The 20,697-nt window shown below is 47.3% G+C and overlaps 1 protein-coding gene across 3 annotated transcripts in view; it reads right to left on the bottom strand.

The window, feature by feature from the left end:
• Positions 1-8,563, bottom strand: part of ANAPC1 (anaphase promoting complex subunit 1) — a 108,493-nt gene extending 99,930 nt beyond the window's left edge. For all 3 annotated transcript variants that reach the window (XM_054728007.1, XM_054728008.1, XM_054728009.1), the window contains exons 1-3: positions 8,349-8,563; positions 5,882-6,118; positions 4,767-4,925 (exon numbers count right to left, since the gene is read on the bottom strand). In XM_054728007.1, coding sequence (XP_054583982.1) covers positions 4,767-4,925; positions 5,882-6,094 — 372 coding nt within the window. In that variant the 5' untranslated portion in view covers positions 6,095-6,118; positions 8,349-8,563. The remainder of the gene's footprint in view (positions 1-4,766; positions 4,926-5,881; positions 6,119-8,348) is intronic.
• Between the last annotated feature and the right edge of the window lie 12,134 nt (positions 8,564-20,697).

The following is a 20,697-nucleotide window of genomic DNA, read 5'->3' as shown; positions in this document are numbered from 1 at the left end:
TACGCCCACAATTGGGCCGGCGGGAGGCTGGGGGGCGGGACTAGGGGTGACCTATCTGGCAGTTGAGAAGATCAAGATGGCAGCGCCCAGTCCTCTTAGCCCCAACAGAGTCCACCCAGTAGCAGCAGTCCAGGGTGTCCGGCTGGGAGGCACCAGCACCCAGCGTGAGCCGCGGGATCGCTGGCAAGCTGGAGCAGCTGGGGGGCGGGGGTCTCAGCCACCCCCAAGCCGCAGGATCCCCTGGCAAGCCGGGCTGAGACCCCCGCCCCCAAGCCGCAGGATTGCTGGCAAGCCGGGGCGGCTTGGGGACGGGGGTCTCAGCCGCCCCCAAGCCACAGGATCCCCTGGCAAGCCAGGCTGAGACCCTCGCCCCCAAGCCGCAGGATCGCTGGCAAGTCGGGGCGGCTGGGGGATGGGGGTCTCAGCCGTCCCCAAGCCGCAGGATCCCCCGGCAAGCCGCAGGATCGCTGGCAAGTCGGGGCGGCTGGGGGATGGGGGTCTCAGCCGCCCCCAAGCCGCAGGATCCCCCGGCAAACCAGGGCGGTTTGGGGTGGGGGTCTCAGCCACCCCCAAGCCACAGGATCCCCTGGCTGTGAGGACAGCTTGGGCTGGGGTCTCAGGCCTGCAGGGCCCAGCACCCAAGCCGCAGGATCCCCTGGCCGGGCTGGCTGTCTGGGCTGGGGTCTCATGCCTGCAGGGCCGGGCACCCCCACTGCATGATCACCCAGCCAGTGGCAGCAGCCTGGGCTGGGGTCTCAGGCCAGGAGGGCGGTGCATCCCCACCATGCTATCTTCAGGCCAGTGAAGGCAGCCTGGGCTGGAGCTGTGCACCCCCACCGGGCTATCCCCAGCCAGGCTGAGATGGCAGCCTGGGCTGGGGTCTCAGCCTGGCCAGGGCTCGATCCCCTTCCAGTGGTAGCAGCCTGGGGTCTCAACCATTGAGTCACACCAGCCAGGCAGATATGGAGGAATCTTTTTATAATATATATTTTATTGATTTTTTACAGAGAGGAAGGGAAAGGGATAGAGAGCTAGAAACATCTATGAGAGAGAAACATCGATCAGCTGCCTCCTGCACACTCACCACTGGATATGTGCCCCCAACCAAGGTACATGCCCTTGACCAGAATTGAACCTGAGACCCTTGATTCTGCAGGCCAATGCTCCATCCACTGAGCGAAACCAGTTAGGACTGTCCAATATGCTAAAGAAAAAACCCTATCTAATAAAGAGGGAATATGCAAGGAGGGCATTTGGGGGTGACCGGGGTATCAGGGGAGGGCAGTTAGGCATTGATCGGACTGGCAGGGGAGTGGTTAGGGGGTGATCAGGCTGGCAGGCATAGCGGTTAGGGGCAATCAGGAAGGCAGGCAGGTAAGTAGTTGGGAGACAGCAGTCCTAGATTGTGAAAGGGATGTCCGACTGCCTGTTTACAGGCAGTCGGACATCCCCCAAGGGGTCCCAGATTGGAGAGGGTGCAGGTTGGGCTGAGAGACACCTCCCCCCCCCCGCCCGTCCCGTCCCCCCGTGCATGAATTTCGTGCACCAGGCCTCTAGTACATAACATAAAATTTACCATTTTAACCATTTTGAGGTGTACAAATTCAGCAGCATTAAGTACATTCACAAAATTGTACAACCTCACTACTATCCATCTCCAAAACTTTTCCATTATCCCAAACAGAAACTGCCAATTCAACAATAACTCCCCATTCCTCCCTCCCCCAGCTAACATTCTACTTGCTTGCTGTCTTTATGGATTTGCCTATTCAAAGCAAAGTACCTCATAAAGGTGGAGGAATCACACAGTATTTGTTGTTGTGTCTGGCATAATGTCCTTAAGGTTCATCCATGTGTAACATAAGAATGTCCTTCTTTCAAAGGCTGAATAATATTTCATTGTAGACATATACCACATATTATTTATCCAGTCACCTGTCCTCACAGGTGACTGGATAAATAATATGTGGTATATGGACTTGGATTGTTTCCAATTTTGACTACCGTGAATTATGCTGCTATGAACACTGGTGTTCGACTGAGTCCCTACTTTCAATTCTTTTATGTATATACTAGAAGCCCGTTGCACGAAGTTTCGTGCAAAAGACCTTCCTTCACCTGGCTGCTGGCACCAGTTTTCCTCTAGCCACCCGCTGATTGGAGCGCCGTTTCCTCTGGCCTCCAGCGCAATCAGCCACCCCGAGTTCTTCCAGTGCCGTTTCCTCTGGCCACCAGCACAATTGGAGTTCCTCCAGCGCCGTTTCCTCTGGCCACCCGCCGATCAGAGCGCCTCCCAGATCAGCCACCCTGAGTTCCTCCAGCGCCGCCAGTGGAGGAACTCTGGGTGGCCGATTGCGCTGGCGGGAGGCACTCCGATCGGCGGGTGGCCAGAGGAAAACTGGTGCTGGTGGAAAACTGGTGCCGGCAGCCACACAATCAGCCACCCCGAGTTCCGCCACCTGCGTGTTCCGCTGGCCCCATGGGTCCTCCCGCAGCGCCGGCTGTTGGGGACGGCAGGAGGAACGGGGGCAGGGACTCGTGAGTCAGCCCAATCGGCCACCCCGAGTCCCGCCCCCAGCCTCCCAACAGCCCAATCGTGGGCGTAGCGGAGTGATGGTAATTTGCATATTACCATTTTATTAGGTATGATACCCACAAGGGAATTTCAGGATCACATGATGATCCTAGGTTTAATAACACTTTGAGTAACAACCAAATTGTCTCCCACAGAGGCTTTTTTTCCTCCATCACCAGCAATGCACAGGGTTTGTTTCAAAATCCTCACCAGCCCTAGCTGGTTTGGCTCAGTGGATAGAGCGTCGGTCTGTGGACTGAAGGGTCCCAGGTTCGATTCCGGCCAAGGGCACATGACTGGGTTGTGGGCTTGGTCCCCGGTGGGGGGCATGCAGGAGGCAGCCAGTCGGTGATTCTCTCTCATCATTGATGTTTCTCTCTCTCTCTCTTTCTCCCTTTCTTTCTGAAATCAATAAAAATATACTTAAAAAAATAAAAATAAAAATCCTCACCAATACTTGATATTTTTTTAAATAACAGCCATCCCAGTAGGTATCTCATTGTAGTTTTGATTAGCATTTGCATAATGATTAAAGATGCTGGGCACTGTTTTATGTGCTCATTGGCCATGGGCAAATCTTCTTGAGAACTGTCCGTTCAAGCCTTCTGCCCTGTTGTAAACTGAATTGTTCGTTCTATTGTTGAGTGAGGAAAAACCGGCATTAGAGCCCACCTGAAACATCTACACTTTATGCCATATCTGCTTATGTGTATGAGGGAGATTTGGATGGGGGGGGTACTGACTACCTGAAAATCCCCCACATCATGACACATCACCTCCACACACTTCATCATGCATTTCCCCCAAAATAAAGATTTTCTCCTATACACCACAAAACCATCATCTTCCCTAAGAAAAAAAAAATCTAACATCACCTAATATTCAATTCATTTGCAACTCTTCAAATTTTTCCCCAAAATGTCTTTTTTGGCCCATTTTCTAGAATCAGGATTCAATCAAAATTCATTCAACAAGGTGCAAAAAATAAAATATTGCATTTGGTGATGTCCTTTTAGTCTCTTTTAATCTAGAACAGGCCCCACCATTTTTTTCTCTCACATGACCGACTCTTTAAAGAGACCACAATGTAGACTGTCCCATATTCTGGATTTGTCTACTTGTTCCTCATAGTGGTTTTTTCTTTAAGTTTTTTATTATAGAAAAACTCAAATATATACAAAATAAACAGAGTAATATAATGCATCCCCATCAGCCAGCTTCAATAATTCTCAACTTCTGGCTATTCTTGTTTCATCCATACTTCCACCCATTCCTCATCTCATTTTACAAACTGATCCTCTAGCCCCATACTTCCTGTAACTGGAAGTTAGGTCTACATATTCATGTCAAATATTTTGGGGAAGAAAACTAAGTAGATGGCATCATGTCTCCATGCTACATTACAGCTGTAGGTATAAAAGAGTCCTTTGTCCCCTATTAGTGATGGTAAACCAACTGGGTTATTGAGGTGGAGAACAATATGCAGCTTCAGAGTAGAAATGCATTTGTTTCTTCACTTTAGGTGACACCTTGGTGCCATGCTAAATACCTTTCATGCAATGGCATTATTATCTATTTACAATCTTTATCTGAATCAGAGGTTACACAGAACAGCAATTTTCAAATTCTACCATTCCTTCTATATTTATTAGCTGGTATTCTTCTTTAAATAAGGGTTTTCCTTCATTAACTAGAGATGAACCAGAAAGCTCCTAAAAAGGCAGGGAAAATGCTTAATTCTAACCCTTTAATTACTAAGTTTTAGGAGAGAATTAGGTGTAATAGCCAAGTGCAATGACAACAAATTAGATTTATTTTCCTTTCCCTTACTCTCTGAGGACTACAATGAATCTGATTTTTACTTATTGAACATTCTGCAATCAAATATAATCATGTGCTAATATATTCTTGTACTCTTAGTCTTATAAATTTTATTGACAATAACTGATTGAATTTCTCAAGTGTTTAAACATTACCAACAAATTGAAAAAGGGTGGTGTAAAAAATTGATATAGAAAATAAATGAAATGTTTATTTCCCTACCATTATCTTCAAATGTTAAAACATATACACAGCTACTGGGATCATTATACTCTGATTTTATCATTTCTGTTAAATATTAAGGCAAGAGCTTTGTTTTTTAAAAAATTATTCCACAGTCAATCAAATACTAAAATTCAAATCAACTCACCTGTTGAACAGGACTATCAACTGTAAAGGCCTTGTAAACAGCCAATGCCTGGCTTTTACTTCCTTTGCTCCAGATCACCATATTTCCAGCCACATAGAGTTCCTCGTCATAATCCACTTCTCCAATTTCACTTCCGCCTCTCCTTAACTGCCAGCTTTCCTTAAAAATTTACATAGGTAAGACTTGTTAAAATGCTGTTTTTCTTTTTCAACATTATGGAGCAAGATTTATTAATTAAAATTGAACAGCAATCCAGATACAAGTCTCCTACTCTCTCTTTGCCTGTGGAGTAAGATTCAGTCCAAGCCCAACTCTTAGGTTGATTTCATAAATGAGAACTTACTCAAGAATTCTCTATATTAAGTGTTTTACATTATATTACCATATTATGCTGCCAAAAGCATAAACAAACAAAAATAATACCTTTCCTATTTATGCAAAAACTAAACCAACATTCTTGGGAGACTAAAAAGATACATCAAGGGTATGGGAGGGGGGGGCGATACATAAGGGGCAGTAAGATGCACATGAGATGCTGGGGGAGCTTATCCACCATTCAGATTTCCCTGCTTCACATACATTCACCTTCCTGCCCTTGTCCCAACCATCAAAACAGGCAGAGAAAGGTTTAGATTTCTAACTACAGACTTCCCCGCCCTGAAATTTTGAATAAGAAAGACTATTTAACATGCACTTACTTCTCATTCCCCTATTTAAAAACTAGTACTATATCTATATGGCACTTCTTTTCTCCTCTGGAAACATGTAAGTTTTTGGCAGCAGGGACCATTTCTAACTCTACTATCTATCTAATCATCAAATAACCATGTAGGGACCATGAAATCTGGTCCCCACATACTAAGTGAAGAGGTTTTAAATGGACCATAATCATAGTGTCTCATTACAAATCCCTGAGTTATGTGTCTAAATAAACAGCCATGACACTATAATACAATAAGGTCATTATTTTTAGCCTTGATTAAAATTACCAAATCTTAACCTGTACCCTAGAAATAGCATTATACTCATTTCTCAGTTGTACCTGGGTAGCCTTAAATTACAAGTAGATCACATCTCTCTACATTTCAAAAACAAACTGAGAATCTTAATAAAACCTTCTGTTTTTCGTGGATTGTAACCTCCTGCAGGGATCCCACCAAGCCAGCAGCACCATCAGACGACCATAACTCAGAGGCTGGCTGCAGCTGCCGAAGCTGAAGGTTCAAAGCATTAGGGTGGTGTTTGCAGTGGTCTCGACCAAAAGGAACAAATTCCTGCAAATCCCCAGCTGCAATCATTGTTGCCCTTTCTTCAGAGAAGTTCGACATGGGTTTCAGATATCAACATTATTTCTGTATGAATTCAAACACATTCTGGTCAGCTGTTGGGAGTCAAAGCCATAAGAAAATTACCATAAAAGTTTACAGAAGAGCCATTAATCTTTAGGGAGTGTCACACAATCCTATCACATTGTAGGTGTACAAGTAATCATAACATCAAAGGGCATTCCAGATCTGACTCTTTCAGATAATTACAATTATCATTTTATACTTACCTTACACTATCCTATATAATAAACAGCTAAGCTAATATGCTAATTAGAACGAACAGCTGAAAGACCTTCCGGATGAAGCCAGGGCTTCGAGGGCTAGCGGAGGCTGCAAGGCGCTAGGAGGGCCGAGCCCCTTGCACGAATTTCATGCATCGGGCCTCTAGTCATTACATAATTGACATTACAGCTACATTTTAGTTGCAGGTGAATCAAGAGACAGGTAGGAATCTATTGGGTTGAGACAAGTACTTATGTCCCACAATAACTATCCTACGTTTCCTACTACTACACACTAATTTCTCCACACTTCACATTTGAAGTATTTAGACAAGTTTTACTTTATAGTAAAAGGCTCTAAACATTTAAGGGCATTTCTGTTCAGGTGCTGACACCTCATTTGAAAAGCACACCCAACAGATAAATGAAACAAACAAAAACAACATATTACTTTTAATTCATCAAAAGTTAAAACTATTTACTGCTTCAAGAAACTACCAAATGTAATCAGAAAGTTTGAGCCCCAATTCATTTTAAACATATAATTGCAATCAATTCCAATTTCTGGTCCAAACCCAAAAGACCAAGGCATGAATAAAATAAGTCTAGCAATGGGTCAGTCAGACTTGTTTGCAAATTTAACAGTTCTAGCTTTGAACATAATCTATTCAGCTTCTTGCTACAAAGAAGTGGATGAGCTGTAGGTGGAAACATGCCCCACTCTCCACTACTTCCAGAACATTCCTACAAACAGTAACTGACAGCCAGTCCAATTCGGACACTATATAATGTGGCTTATAAGGGGGACGCCAGCTGTCTCGGAGACAACGGCCACACGAAAGTGGGTTTTGTGGCATCATGGTTAAGCTGCAATCCTCAAGTACAGAAATCAAAACAAACATTCATGTCAGCACTAGACAACCTTTAAACACAGTGTTTGAAAAGGCATTTACAACACAAACAGTTTAATATGATTTCGTTTCTCCTCTGAGGTCTTTTTGGCACCACAGCTTTCTTGGCTGGAATATCTCAAAGCCTCTGGTTACCATGCAGCTCCTCTAGAGTTGCGGTTATTTTTGCTGTGAATTAAATGTTATTCCTGAGAGAACGGTTATGTCACATTCATGACACTTTTTCCTCCTTCTGATAGGTCAGTTTTGAGAACAATTAAACATGGGATGTGACTGAGATAGTGCCTTATAAAACTTACACAAAAACACAAAATCCAGCTGGTCTTCCTATATTCTAGTCAACGGGATAACCAGCATATTAAAACTTTGAGAGGGCCGAAACCGGTTTGGCTCAGTGGATAGAGAGTCGGCCTGCGGACTGAAAGGTTCCAGGTTCGATTCCGGTCAAGGGCATGTACCTTGGTTGGGGGCACATCCCCAGTGGGGGGTGTGCAGGAGGCAGCTGATGGATGTTTCTCTCTCATCGATGTTTCTAACTCTCTATCCCTCTCTCTTCCTCTCTGTAAAGAATCAATAAAATAGATATTAAAAAAAAAAACTTTGAGAGGAAGTCACAGAATTAGTAACTATAGAATTACCTGCACAGTACAATTACCGCTTTGTGCTAATATACTTGGTTCTCTTACAGCCCCCAACTTGTGTTTTCACTTCCCAGGGGCGCCTATAAAAGTACTGCATTAAACTGAGGCGCTAACATGGAGACATGGGCCTCGCTTCCTGGGGGCAAGAACTACCTGCCAGAGGCAACCGCGAGGCGGCTCAGGAGGAACCCAAATGCACACAGAAGGCACCTGGCCTGAGTCTGGGCAAAAGGGCCGCTTCCGGGGCCCCTCAGGGGTCGGTGAGACCCGCAGGCTGAGCCTGGGCCTCACACAGCGCCGTCCGACGGGCGGGCGCGCCCGGAGCCGCGGCCGCGCGGACACCGCGTTCAGCTCGGAAGGAGGCCCCCAGGCCACGCCGCCCGGGGCTCCGGGCCGCCCTCGGGCCCCGCGCCGCCCGCTGCGGTCGGGTGCGGGGTCAGGGACACGGGGCGACCAGCAGCGCCTCCGGCCGGGCCCTCACCTGAGTAACTCGGGACGCGTCAGGCGCGGCGGGCCCGGCTGCGCCCCCAGGGCAGCAGCAGAGTCGGTCACGGGGACTCCTCCGCCGCGGCAGCTTTTCATTCCCTCTCCGTCCCCTGCTCCCGAGAAACAGCGAGTGGCAAAAGAGGACTGCTGGCGTGAGGTTATCCGCTCAGATGTGGCGCTCAAATGAGAGCATCCATCTTGGTGTCCCGTCCTGCTTTGCGCCGGGCCCGGGGGCGGGGCCTTGAAGGACCGGGTCTCGCGAGAGGCACAGCAGCCTGCGGTCCCAGCATCTGCCCGCCTCGCGGGGAAGGGTGCCGGAGTCCGCCCGGCTGGTACCACCTCCTTCCCCAGCGCAGCGTAGAGCCCAGAAGCAGGACCAAGTCAGCTAGAGTCTGTATTGTGACAGGACCTTCCTGGCTTCTGCATCTTCTCCCGGTCACGTCACTACGAGCCTGAACTGCCTCCTAACTCTGAACTACCACACGTTCAGGCTGGTTTTGCTCACTCCCCCAGTGGGATTGGGGAAGTGAGGGGGCATGCTGATTTTGTCTCTTTGCTAGTGATCTTTAACCCTGTAGGGCCAGACCCTTGGAAAAGTTCAGGAAATACAAGGAAGCCCTCACAGAAACATTGCGTGCAATTTCTGAGCTTCACAGACACACCCCCAGGTGATCTGGATTAAGAACCCCAGCTTTACCCTCCGCCCCCCACCCCCCACCTCCGCTCCTGGATTTAGCTGTACAATTTCACACTGATGGAAACCAGAAAACTTTCCTGAGCTCTAATCTCCCATTGCATAGGATCTCTAGGTTAAAAATATTGATGAAGCTCTGGCCAGGTTGCTCAGTTGGTTGGAGCTTCTTACAACAACAACAACAACAAAAAAAGTTGTGATTTCTAGTCAGGGAACATAGCTAGATTGCAGTTTGATCTCCAGTGAGGGAGCATGCAGGAGGCAATCGAAGTTTCTCACATAGATGTTTCTCTCTCTCTTCTCTCTCTCTCTCTCTCTCTCTCTCTCTCATAAATAAATATATCCTCAGGTGAAGATTAAATATCATATATATATATATATATATATATATATATATATATGAATCAATGGACATCCTATTGCCTAAGAAATAAAGTTCAAATTCTTTATCCTGAAATATAAAATTGGCTGAAACCTTGTATCTGCACTAAGATGATCTCCTGAGAGTCCCAAAACACTCCTTGCACTTTGTGGTCTTGGTATTTGGGTACATCCTCATCCTCCTTTCTTTATTTGGAATGCCAACCCTCAGGGTTTAGCTCAAATGCCTCTTCTCAGAAGACTTCATTCCAAGAAGGAGCTTGCTGAGAGGACTGAATACTTGTGGGCCGCCCCCCCAAATTCCGATGTTGAAAACATATGCTGCATGTGATGGTGTTTGGAGGTGGGCCCTTCAGGAGGTGCTTAGGGCATGAGAGTGGAGCGTTCATGACTGGCATTAGTGCCCCTTCCACAAAGTGAGGACCCAGTGAAGGGAAGGTTGTCAATGAGCCAGAAAGCAGGCCCTGAGCAGACACTGAAACCACCAGCACCATGATATTGGACTTCCCAGCCTGCAAAACTATGAGAAATAAGTTGTTGCTAATAAGCCATGCGGTTTATGGTATTGTTGTTATAGCAGCCCAAACACACTAAGACATAGTCACTCGTAGAACTTTGAGTGGCCTGCCTTTCTCTGTGGTCATTTCCCTAAAACCAAAATATCCACACATTTCCCTGGCCTGAGGATACAGGGGGCAACATTTGATCCATAGGAATAGGGCAGGAAGGAGCCAGTTAAGTCTCACTTCTTCTCCCTCGGTGCACTGCTCTGAGGCACGTTTCCCCACACAGCCTGTCAGGAGATGTGCCGTGTGACTGAGTGGGCACACCTGCCTCGCAGGCGGCTGAGGTTCTGGCAGCCTGTGGCGATGCAGTGCCAGTGCCGGGGCTTCTCATCCTTCCCTGCCTCCTTCTCCGCCCCTCGTCCTCTCTATCTGGTGCTAAAGCATCAGCGCTCATCAAACGTGGCCTGGCTATGGTTTCTAGGGACCTGGAGGCACTATCCACAAAGAGTGTCTTACGCTGCTAATCGTCCCACCTGTGAGGCAGGGTCACTGACAAGGTCACCCAGCTCTACTCTGGTGTTCCCTTGTCTGCCCGTAAACCCTCTCCAGATGCCTCTCTGTGAGGACCCCAGTCTGTGCTGGCAGTTCTCCCCCCAGTCCTCCCAAAGACCCCCGTGCTCAGGTGCCAGAGCAGTGCTGCCTTCCCAGCAGAATGTGTCGCCCTGCCGCGCTGCAGCACTCCAGTGGCACTGACAGCACCGCCTGGACTCACGATCTGACAAAGTCTCTTAAGAAAACAAAACCTTCTGCTTCTGCCATGACCTGCTCTGCTCATGGGGGTTCTACCTCACATCCGGGGGTTTCAGAGAACAGCCCTCTCCTGTTTTCTCCATCCTCCTCCCATCCTCTTCTGCTGCCATGATAGGCATCTGCTGCCTCAGAGCACAGAAGCCCTGGCGTGGACTCCTGCAGGCCACGAACTCGCTGCTCTTGCGCTGTGCCTGCAAACAGGAGCAGTTCACTTCAGGACCCCTGAGGCTGTGTTTTGGATACAGACACAGATAAGCCCGATACGATCACATAGACCTCTGTGGTTGCTGTACGCATCCCAGTTGTTAGCAAAACTCTCCAGATATAATCAGTATGCAGAGAAAATTTTATAGATCAAACCCTTAATTCTCACTTTTAATATCTGTGACAAAATATACAGGTCTCTACCTTAGAAGCAAACAGGAGAAGTTCACTTAGAAGCTATTGCTGCATAACAATATCACCACATTAACAGGTTAATTATGTCACAGTTTCCACGGGTCAGGAGTCCAGGCCCAGATGGGTCTTCTGCCCAAGGTCTAAGGAGGCTGCAACCAGGGCGTTGCTTGGGATTTGGGGCTCATCACCGGTTATGCTGGGGACAGTTCTGCTTATGGGCTCACACAGAATTCAGTTTCTTGTGGTTATAGGACTAAGGGCTTCAGTATTTTTCTGGCTGTAAGCAGAGGCTTCCCTCAGCAGCGAGAGGCCACCCACCGCTTCTTGTCACGTGGGTTCCCCAACATCATCAAAACATACAAGGCAAGAAGGCAGCAGAGACAGTCTACTAGCAAGAAGTCAGTCACAACATTGACATTCCAAGTCACTCTCAGCGGGAGGGGATTACACAGGAAGCAGGGAACATTGGCGGTCATCTCAGAAGCAGTCCACAGCAGTTTCCAATATCCATCTGATAAGTATAAAGCCTTAAACTACTCATTTTCCAGAGTGAACTGTGGACCAGGTTTCTTCTCTTCCGAACCCCTGCAGCTGACACCCCTCAGCCCTTCCTCTCATGGCCTTCACAGAGGCCTACAGCTGACCCTCTCCACCAAGCTGCACAGGGCCCCACTCAGCCTCTGCCCCACACTGCACAGGACCTTAAACTGCCTCTCTGCCAGGTCTGCACAGGGCCCCAAAGCTGACCCTTCCCCATCCTCTAGTTCAGTGGTTCTCAACCTTTCTAATGCCGCTACCCCTTAATACAGTTCCTCATGTTGTGGTAACCCCCCAACCATAAAATTATTTTCGTTGCTACTTCATAACTGTAACTTTGCTACTGTTATGAATCGTAATGTAAATATCTGTGTTTTCCGATGGTCTTAGGCGACCCTGCAAGCAGTTCTCAACCTGTGGGTTGCGACCCACAGGTTGAGAACCGCTGCTATAGAGCCTAAGACCATTGGAAAATACAGATATTTACATTACGATTCATAACAGTAGCAAAATTACAGTTATGAAGTATAGCAACGAAAATAATTTTATGGTTTGGGAGGAACTGTATTAAAGGGTTGCGACATTAGAAAGGTTGAGAACCACTGCTCTAGTTCTCAACAATCTCATTGTCTTGGAAACTACCCAAAAGACTTATTAAAGCTAAGTCTTGTGCATTAAAATACTGCTGATAAGAGACAAGGAAACACAGATTTCTTTTTTTAAAAAAAAATAATTCTTTATTGTTGAAAGTATTACATATGTCCCACCTTCACTAAAGATTCTGCACTCTGTTCCATGTTTTCATGTCTCTGGATCCACTCCGTTCATCAGTTTATTTTGTTACTTAGATTCCACATATGAGTGAGATCACGTGATACTTGTCTTCCTCTGACTAACTTGTTTCACTTAGCATGATACTCCCCAGGTCCCTCCATTCTGTCTTAAAGGGTAAACGACTCTTCTTTTTTTACTGCTGCATAGTATTCTGTGGTATAAATGTACCACAGCTTTTTAATCCACTCATCTACTGATGGTCACTTGGGCTGTTTCCAGATCTTTGCTATTGAAAATTGTGCTGCTATGCACATAGGGTTTCTTAGGATATATTCCTAGAAGTGGGGTCACTGGGTCAAATGGCAGTTCCATATTTAATATTTTGAGGAAACTCCATATTATTTTCCATAATGGCTGTACCAATCTGCATTCCCACCAGCAGTGCACTAGGGTTTCCTTTTCCCCACATCCTCTCCAGCACTTGTCACTTGTTGATTTGTTGATGGTAGCCATTCTGACAGGTGTGAGGTGATACCTCATTGTCATTTTAATTTGCATCTTTCTGATGATCAGTGACTTGAGCATTTTTTCATATGTGTCTTGGCCATCTGTATGTCCACTTTGGAGAAGTGTCTATTTAGGTCCTTTGCCCATTTTTTAATTGGTTTGTTTGTCTTCCTTTAAAACATGCTGATTTCAAGCACATGAAATCATACTTGATTTGTATAGAGTTGGATAAAAAAGAACCAAAAGGTCAGGGGACAAATGAAAAGGGAGGGGTAAGTATGCAGGTCATTATCATACTTTTTTGTAAATGAACATACCAGTTCATTTACATAGTATGAGATTGACAACAGACATGATTAATGAATGATCGCATAGCCATGTTTTCTGAATTTATTTAATTTGCCAATACATGGTTCACAAATTAAAGCCAATCCAAGTGCAGAGACTAGGATTTATATTTGTACTAAGGGGACCAACCATCCTAGCTTTCCCAAGACTCGGATTTCTAAGGACAGTGGACTTGCAGTTTTCAAACAAGACATCCAGGCAAATGCGACAACTGTTCACCCTAATTTAAGTGCTAAAAGATGAGCTTTTTACACACCTGAGCAACCCCTTACCTTCCAAGAACTTTGGGTATCAGAAATGGATGCACAGCATATAAAACGCAATGTCTTCTCCATTTCAAACTTCTGGCTAGCCTGGCTGGACCACCTTTCTGTCTCACAAGATATTTATAAAATCAGTTCAAAGAGTAGGGGCAATTTATAGCATTGAGCACATAGAAGTCTAAAAATCTAGGAAATTACAGGTTTTACTAACTTAATCAAAGCTTGTCTTATCTCACAGAGGAAGTTCATATTTCTGATTTAAAATTTTATTTCTTCTCAAAAAGAAGGTTTACAACATTGTCATTACACAATTGAAGTGTTACATTTTCAAACCTCAATAACCCACTTCCCCCGAGAGAAACACAGTTTGTGATCAGATTGAGAGTAGGTGGCATGTGGAAGCTAAATACAAGATGGGATTTCGCCAACTTCTTAGGGAGACAACTCTAAGATGAGTTTGATTAGTACTTTATATCAGGTTCCTGCTTCCTGATCCTAACTTTAACCAATAATTCCCCATGTTTTAAGCCACTGGGTCCCTTGCTATTGTACAATTGCTAAGTTAGTAGACAGCCAGACTTGAAATGGTGACTGCAATGGACTCTGAGACGGCACCGTGAAGATATTATCATATGGGACCGAATGGAAGCATAGCTACAAATGGCACCAGGCAGTCATTCTGTGGGAGGGATGGCAGCCTGGTCATGTCATGAGCAACTGGTAAGAATAAACTTCCTAAAATCCCTCCACAATAAAAATATTCTTAAGTATTGTTCATGCCAAACTAATCCTGGTTGTGGAGACGTTACCAGGTAACGGTGTGGCTGAGGTTGGTAGAAAAGGAGTGACTCCGGGTGCTGAGGGGGAGGAATGGCCAGGCTTGAATTCTCTCACCTGGTCAGTAGGTTCTGAGGTCACTTTGCATAGTATTTGCATTTCTACCTTTACAAATAAATGTGATTTCCAAATTTTCTATGTAAGTATGTGCTGTACATCATTCTTGATTGCTTCTTTAGAATTCTGAGGAGTCTGACCCTGCCTGCCTGCCTGCCACAGTCCAATGAATGCTAACTGACTCCATCAAACTGCTGGGTCAGAGAGAAAGGAGAATCTATTACTTATGAAATAGCAGCAGAGTATCACCATTTTTGTGCCAGATTTCTGAGCCCCAAATCACACAGGGTGATGTGGAGATGGCCAGGTGACATCTGCATACATAGCGGGTGGCATCACAGAAAAGGAACAGTGAGCTTAGAAAACCCACGTCTTGCCGAAACCGGTTTGGCTCAGTGGATAGAGCGTCGGCCTGCGGACTGAAGGGTCCCAGGTTCGATTCCGGTCAAGGGCATGTACCTTGGTTGTGGCACATCCCCAGTGGGGCGTGTGCAGGAGGCAGCTGATCAATGCTTCTCTCTCATCGATGTTTCTGACTCTCTATCTCTCTCCCTTCCTCTCTGTAAAAAATCAATAAAATATATTTAAAAAAAAAAGAAAGAAAAAGAAAACCCACGTCTTTAATAATGGGCAGTAAGAACGTCTGCCCTTGGCTCAAAGGGAGACCTCATCTCCATCTCCTAGGGCTGAAAGCAAGCCTGCCCTCTGTTCCAGAGGCTGACACGCTCTTCCGAAACTGTTTCCTACACACAAAGGAACAAGGGCAGACAGTGCCCCATGCAAGACAAGCAGAACCATGAGGGACCCCCAGAGAACTGTCTCCCATCAAGGCAACATGTAACTTGCACATTTAGGAAATTGTGTTACGAACGAGCACCCTCTCCAATAGGAAGTTTCTTCTATACAAGTCAACTAAAGACGATGATAAAGGATGCGGCATAGTCATTCCTTGATGTGGAACAATGTTACCACTAAGCTAGTGACAGAACACACATTCGTGGCTATCTGACAGCTTCTGAGGTCAGGAGCAGGGCATGGTGTAAACGGTCCCTCTGATTCCAGGCTCACAAGACCAGGGTTTTGGCTGAGACTGTGGTCTCCCCTGAGTGTCTGGGAGGAAAGGAGATGATTCCAATCTCACCCGGTTGTGGGTAGAATTCGGTTTCCTGCAGGTGTGGGACTGAGGGGTGGGTTTCTTGTGGCTGTGGCTGCAGGCGTCCTCAGCTCTGAGAGGCCACAGGGAACTCCATGGGTGTCCCCAGCCCAGCCACTTGCTGCTGCACAGCCCACAGAGCAGGGGGCCAGGAACTCCAGAAGAACGGGCGCTGCAGTCTGTGTGAGGGACCCATCAATGTGTCGGTGCCACCACGGTGGACATGCGCTCTCCTGCTGTCTTCAGATGTGTTCCTGGAGGAGGCTGGATGGGATCAGGATGGCTCTCTTTCCAGGAGCCACCACTTGGGGTTGAGTGACAGTGTGTGTGTGAGGAGGGTGTGGGCACCAGGTGCCCGTGGACTTAGAAACAAGAGAAATGGCCGCCGAATCATTTCAATGGTCTGACTGGGTGTCTCTGTCCCACAGTCTGACCATTCCCTGACCTAAGTCCCTGAAAGTCAGCAAGTGGAGCAGGGTCCCAGGACAGGAAGCACTTTCTGGGCTTTTCCCCAAAGGCCTCGGCTGGGAGCCCAGTGTCACCGTTCATGGAATCACCAGGGAGGAGGTGCATTGTCCTGAGAGCTGGGACTGCATCTGTGATTCCTGGGGCAGGAGTCCTGCAGCTGTGGGTGTGGAGTTTGCATTTCCTCTGGCTCCCACTCTAGCATCCAAACTAGCCGACCCTGACCAGGCCCTTCATGGACATCCATCCTCTTCCCTGTGCACAGGTGCAGGCCCAGGCTCATGCAGCCCAGCCCAGGGCCCTGGGGCCACCGCAGGGAGGTTCCTGTGCTCTTGGTGGAAATGGGTGAGAACCTGCTGCCTGAGCTCCAGCCCCCAGGGATGTCCAGGGCACATCCTTCCAGATGGTGTCAGTGTGACTGAAACTTCAGGGAAGCCCCAGGCCATCAATTTCAATAAAAGTAATTGAGGTGAAATACACGTCACACAAAACTGACCATCTGAGTCGTTTCTATGTCTACAGTTCCCTGGTATGACGTATATTCTAACTGCTGTATAACCATCCCCACCCCCACCTCCACAGCATTTTCATCTTGAAAAATGGTAGCACTAAGTCCCCCTCCCTCCCTGGCAGCCACCCTTCCACTTCCCTTGTCTGTGAATGAGGAAACAGGAATGTCAGGAAAGTGGAATTGTCCATATTTGGCCTTATGAAATGGGATCATTTCCCAAACAAAGTGCCCTCAAGATACATGCGCTTGGTCCCAGCAGGTGTCAGAATCCCCCCTTCTGAGGCTAACACTGTGGGAGCAGGTGGTGTTAGGTGGGGGGACGGGAGGGCTGGCAGCTCCCTGCCCACTGGCCCTGGAGGCTCCTTCCTTGGAGGCTGAGGTTGCCCTGCAGGGCTGCAGGCTCCCAGCACCACATACCCATCCAGGTCTGGGAGGGAGGAACACACCTCCAGCTGCTCCTGGGGGTGAGGTCCTCGTCCTGGCCCCACAGACAGCCCTGCAGCTTTCACTCAGCTGGTTTCAATACTGGACACATGTCTAATTTTATACAAAAGTTGAATTTCTAGCATCCAAATGAGCCATTTATATATCTCAGCCCAGGGCCTTCCATGCATTAGGAGAAGACGGTGAAATGGAACCTGAGAGTGTCCTCCTGGCCTCTGCCTGTTCCACCTGAGCCTCCTGGGCAGTAGCTGCTCCCCTTTTTGGCTTCCAAGCCCAGGGCAGGAGCAGGTTTTGTCCTCAGCTCAGTGCTCCTGCCTTTCCCTGGAGGAGGCTTGGCTGAGCCTGATGGCTACCCCCACCCAAAGGTTCCATCTTTCTCCAGAAGTCCCCAGGACCCTGCGAAGTTCGGGCCTCAAACCAAGAACAGACACCCGTGGATCCATGGTCTGACCCAGCTCTTCACAAGGGCGATGTGAGACCAGGGCAGGAGGGGACATTGGCAAGGCCTTCTTCCAAAGTGGCACTCATTCTACTATTCATCTTATGTTATGGAGTGCTTCCTACTGTTGGCCAGGCACTGGTGCCCAACCTCAGGTGCTTACAGACACTGAAAAAAAGAATGTTTAAACTGATTTAAAACATTTAGACACCCCCCTTGTGATATGCCAAGTGTTCTCATCATTTTCCAAACATTAACTTTTTAACACTCTCTATAACCTCTGAGAGGGTATTTTTTTTATTGTTGAGTGTCTAATGGGGAAACTGAGGCACAAACAACACTGCTCGCAAATCTTGCACCTGTAAAGTACAAATATTAACACCACGCAAGATCTGTAGAGCAGGCATCTGGATGTGGTTGGGTTGGGTGCCTCTGCCTCAAGGTGTTTGTGAAACAGGAGATGTGTTTCAACTGAGGCTCGACTGGGGACAGATTTCTTCCCAAGGTCACTTGCCTGGTTTTTGTCAGGATGCAGTTTGGACTGAGAGCCTGAGTTCCTATCTGTTGGCCTGGGCACTCCCTCGGTTCTCTCCTATAGGGCCTCTACATAGGGCAGGTCAAAACATGGGTACTTGTTCTCCTCATTCCAGAGGTATGACAAATACATGCACGCACGCACACACACACACACACGCACATACAGAGAGGAAGTGAAATCGAGAGGAAGGAAGGGACATCAAGAATGAAAGTCTGAGAGATGTGACAAGACCTGACTTCCCATCACCTGGGCTGTACTCTACATTGTTCAGAAGCCAGTTACTGAGCACTCAGCGGACACACAAGGATGTTCCCACCAGGAGGCTGGATTCATTCGAAGCCACTGTGAAGGCCCCTAACACTTGAACCCACATGAGGCACTGGATCTGATTCTAAGCCTAACAAGAGACACTGGAAGGTTTTAGGCCAGTGAGTGACAATCTCTGAATTTCCTGTCATTTCAACCCTTTAAGGTGCAGACTTGAAAATGAGGCCGAGATGAGCAGTGACTTTCCTGAGATTACATGCTGGACCCCAGTCCTGTTTTGTCTAGTGTTCCATGCAGGGTACCACTCATTCTTGTTGCTCATCCACCTCTATCTTTATGCATCAGATTCATGGGATGCCAGCCCACAGGTGTTAGGAGCCTTATCTCTTCTACACCTGATGACTTCCTATGGAAATGGTGCATAGCATCCTCCTCATTGGACATGTTGGGAGACTGGGGGAGGCCCTGAGAGGCACAGAGGCTTCCCCAGGACACAGAACACGTAAGGAAAAGGGGGTGTGAATGCAGCTTTCTCCCCCAAAATGGGGGCCTGGTACATTCCCAGGGAGGTGGGGGGAGGGCTGGGTTAGGTATTGGTGTACAAGTATAGAGATGACATGGGCAAGTAGGGTGAGCGGTCAACAGCCCAGAGGGGTCTTTGAGTGGCTCTGAGAAGAGGAAAGGCTATCAATGCCCATCTCTGAGCCCAGGAAGGGCCTGGGTGGAATTAGGGGGAAGGAGGGTGCCCCTGTGTGCAAAGACCCTGTCCCACTCCTTACCCTCATTCAGGTAGTGTCTGCATCCTCTCCTTCCCTTGGACCCAGGAGCAGAAAGTGATGGAGGAGATAGTGCTGCTGCAGGAGGCGGCACAGAAATATCAACTGGAGCCCGAGGAACAATTTGGGGCCTGGTTCTGGGTCCTGGAGCCGCTCAGAGAGAATGAGAGGTGAGACGGGGCAGGAGTTGGGCAAAGACAGGGGTGGACTCTCCCTACTGGACAATCCAGAGAACCTGTGTCTATGGCTCCCTGGTCCTCACAGACCCAGCTGTGTAACAATTCCTGGAGCTTCTGACACTGGGAGGGACACCTGAGATGTGGCTCCTGGGATCTCACAGGTGCCACTCTGTCCTGTCATCACATCCAGTCCTACCAGCTGGAACCTGGGTCCTAGTTGCCCAGCAGAAAATGCAGCAAAAGGAAGTCATTAAATGCTTGACGGCAGAGGTGGAAATGATTCTTAACACGATCTCTTTTTTATGGTCTTTGACCTCATGGAAAACATGTTTAGATACAAAATCTCTCTTCATGGAAACTCTTAGGTTTTAGGTAAAAGTTTATTGAAGTAAGACAATACAAAATCAAGATATTCTTCTTAAGAGTGGCACAGCAAATATCATACATTTTCCTGGCTATGTGTTCATTTCCACAGGATGAGGAGGGACACCTCCAATGCTTGTTGGAATGATAGAAAGTAGGAAGATGATAATGATAGAACTGGCTCTCTGGGACCCTCTCTTCCAAGATGATCAAGAAAAGAGGGAACAACAGTTGTGCCAATAAAGGCCGCAGCCATGTGCAGCCTATTCGCTGCACCAGCTGTGCCCAATGCCTGCCCACGAACAAGGCCTTTAAGAAGTTCGTCACTGGAAGCAGTAGAGGCCACAGCCTTTAGGGACATTTCCGAAGTGAGGGTCTTGGATGTCTGCCATCACAGCAAGGAGTCAGGATCCATTCTCACTATGTCCAGAAGGACCGAACACTCCCACCCGAGTCAGACCTGTGGGGGCTGCCCCATGACCCCTACCAAAGCCCATGTAAGGAGCTAAGTCTTTAAGGACTGAAGCAACATTGTCTGGAAAAAATTAAATGAAAATTGTACTCTTAAAAAAATGATAGAACTGAACCAGAGGTAAGTCTTTTGAGATACACTCCATAATCTATATAAAAAAAAATGTAAATGTTCATTTGTTCAAAATCTTAAATCTCTGAAAGTTCTTCACCGATTTCTTTGAAATTTTGACACAACGTTGCATTCAAATACGCGCATGTTTTTATATACCATATACCTACTATTATATAGATGTCACACCTGTGACAGGTAAAAACATGCTGTTTTGAAAAACTGTGCCATCTGTTGGACATAAAAGCAACACAGGCTATCTAATCTAATAATAGACAAATATGCAAATTGACCATACCTCCGACACACCCACAAGCCACGCCCACAAGCCACGCCCACCATCCGATCAGAGCGAGCATGCAAATTAACCCAAACCAAGATGGCTACAGCCACAGAGAGCAAGGTTTCCTAGGTAACAGAGGAAGCCAAGCTTTCTGCCAGCCATTGCAGGCCTAAGCCTCCACTCAAGCTACGAAGTTTCAATTATAGAAGGTAAACAAATTCAAACAAATG

Source organism: Eptesicus fuscus, chromosome 16 (genome assembly GCF_027574615.1).
Source record: "Eptesicus fuscus isolate TK198812 chromosome 16, DD_ASM_mEF_20220401, whole genome shotgun sequence".
Taxonomy (NCBI): domain Eukaryota; kingdom Metazoa; phylum Chordata; class Mammalia; order Chiroptera; family Vespertilionidae; genus Eptesicus; species Eptesicus fuscus.
This window is presented reverse-complemented; position numbering and strand designations above follow the sequence as displayed.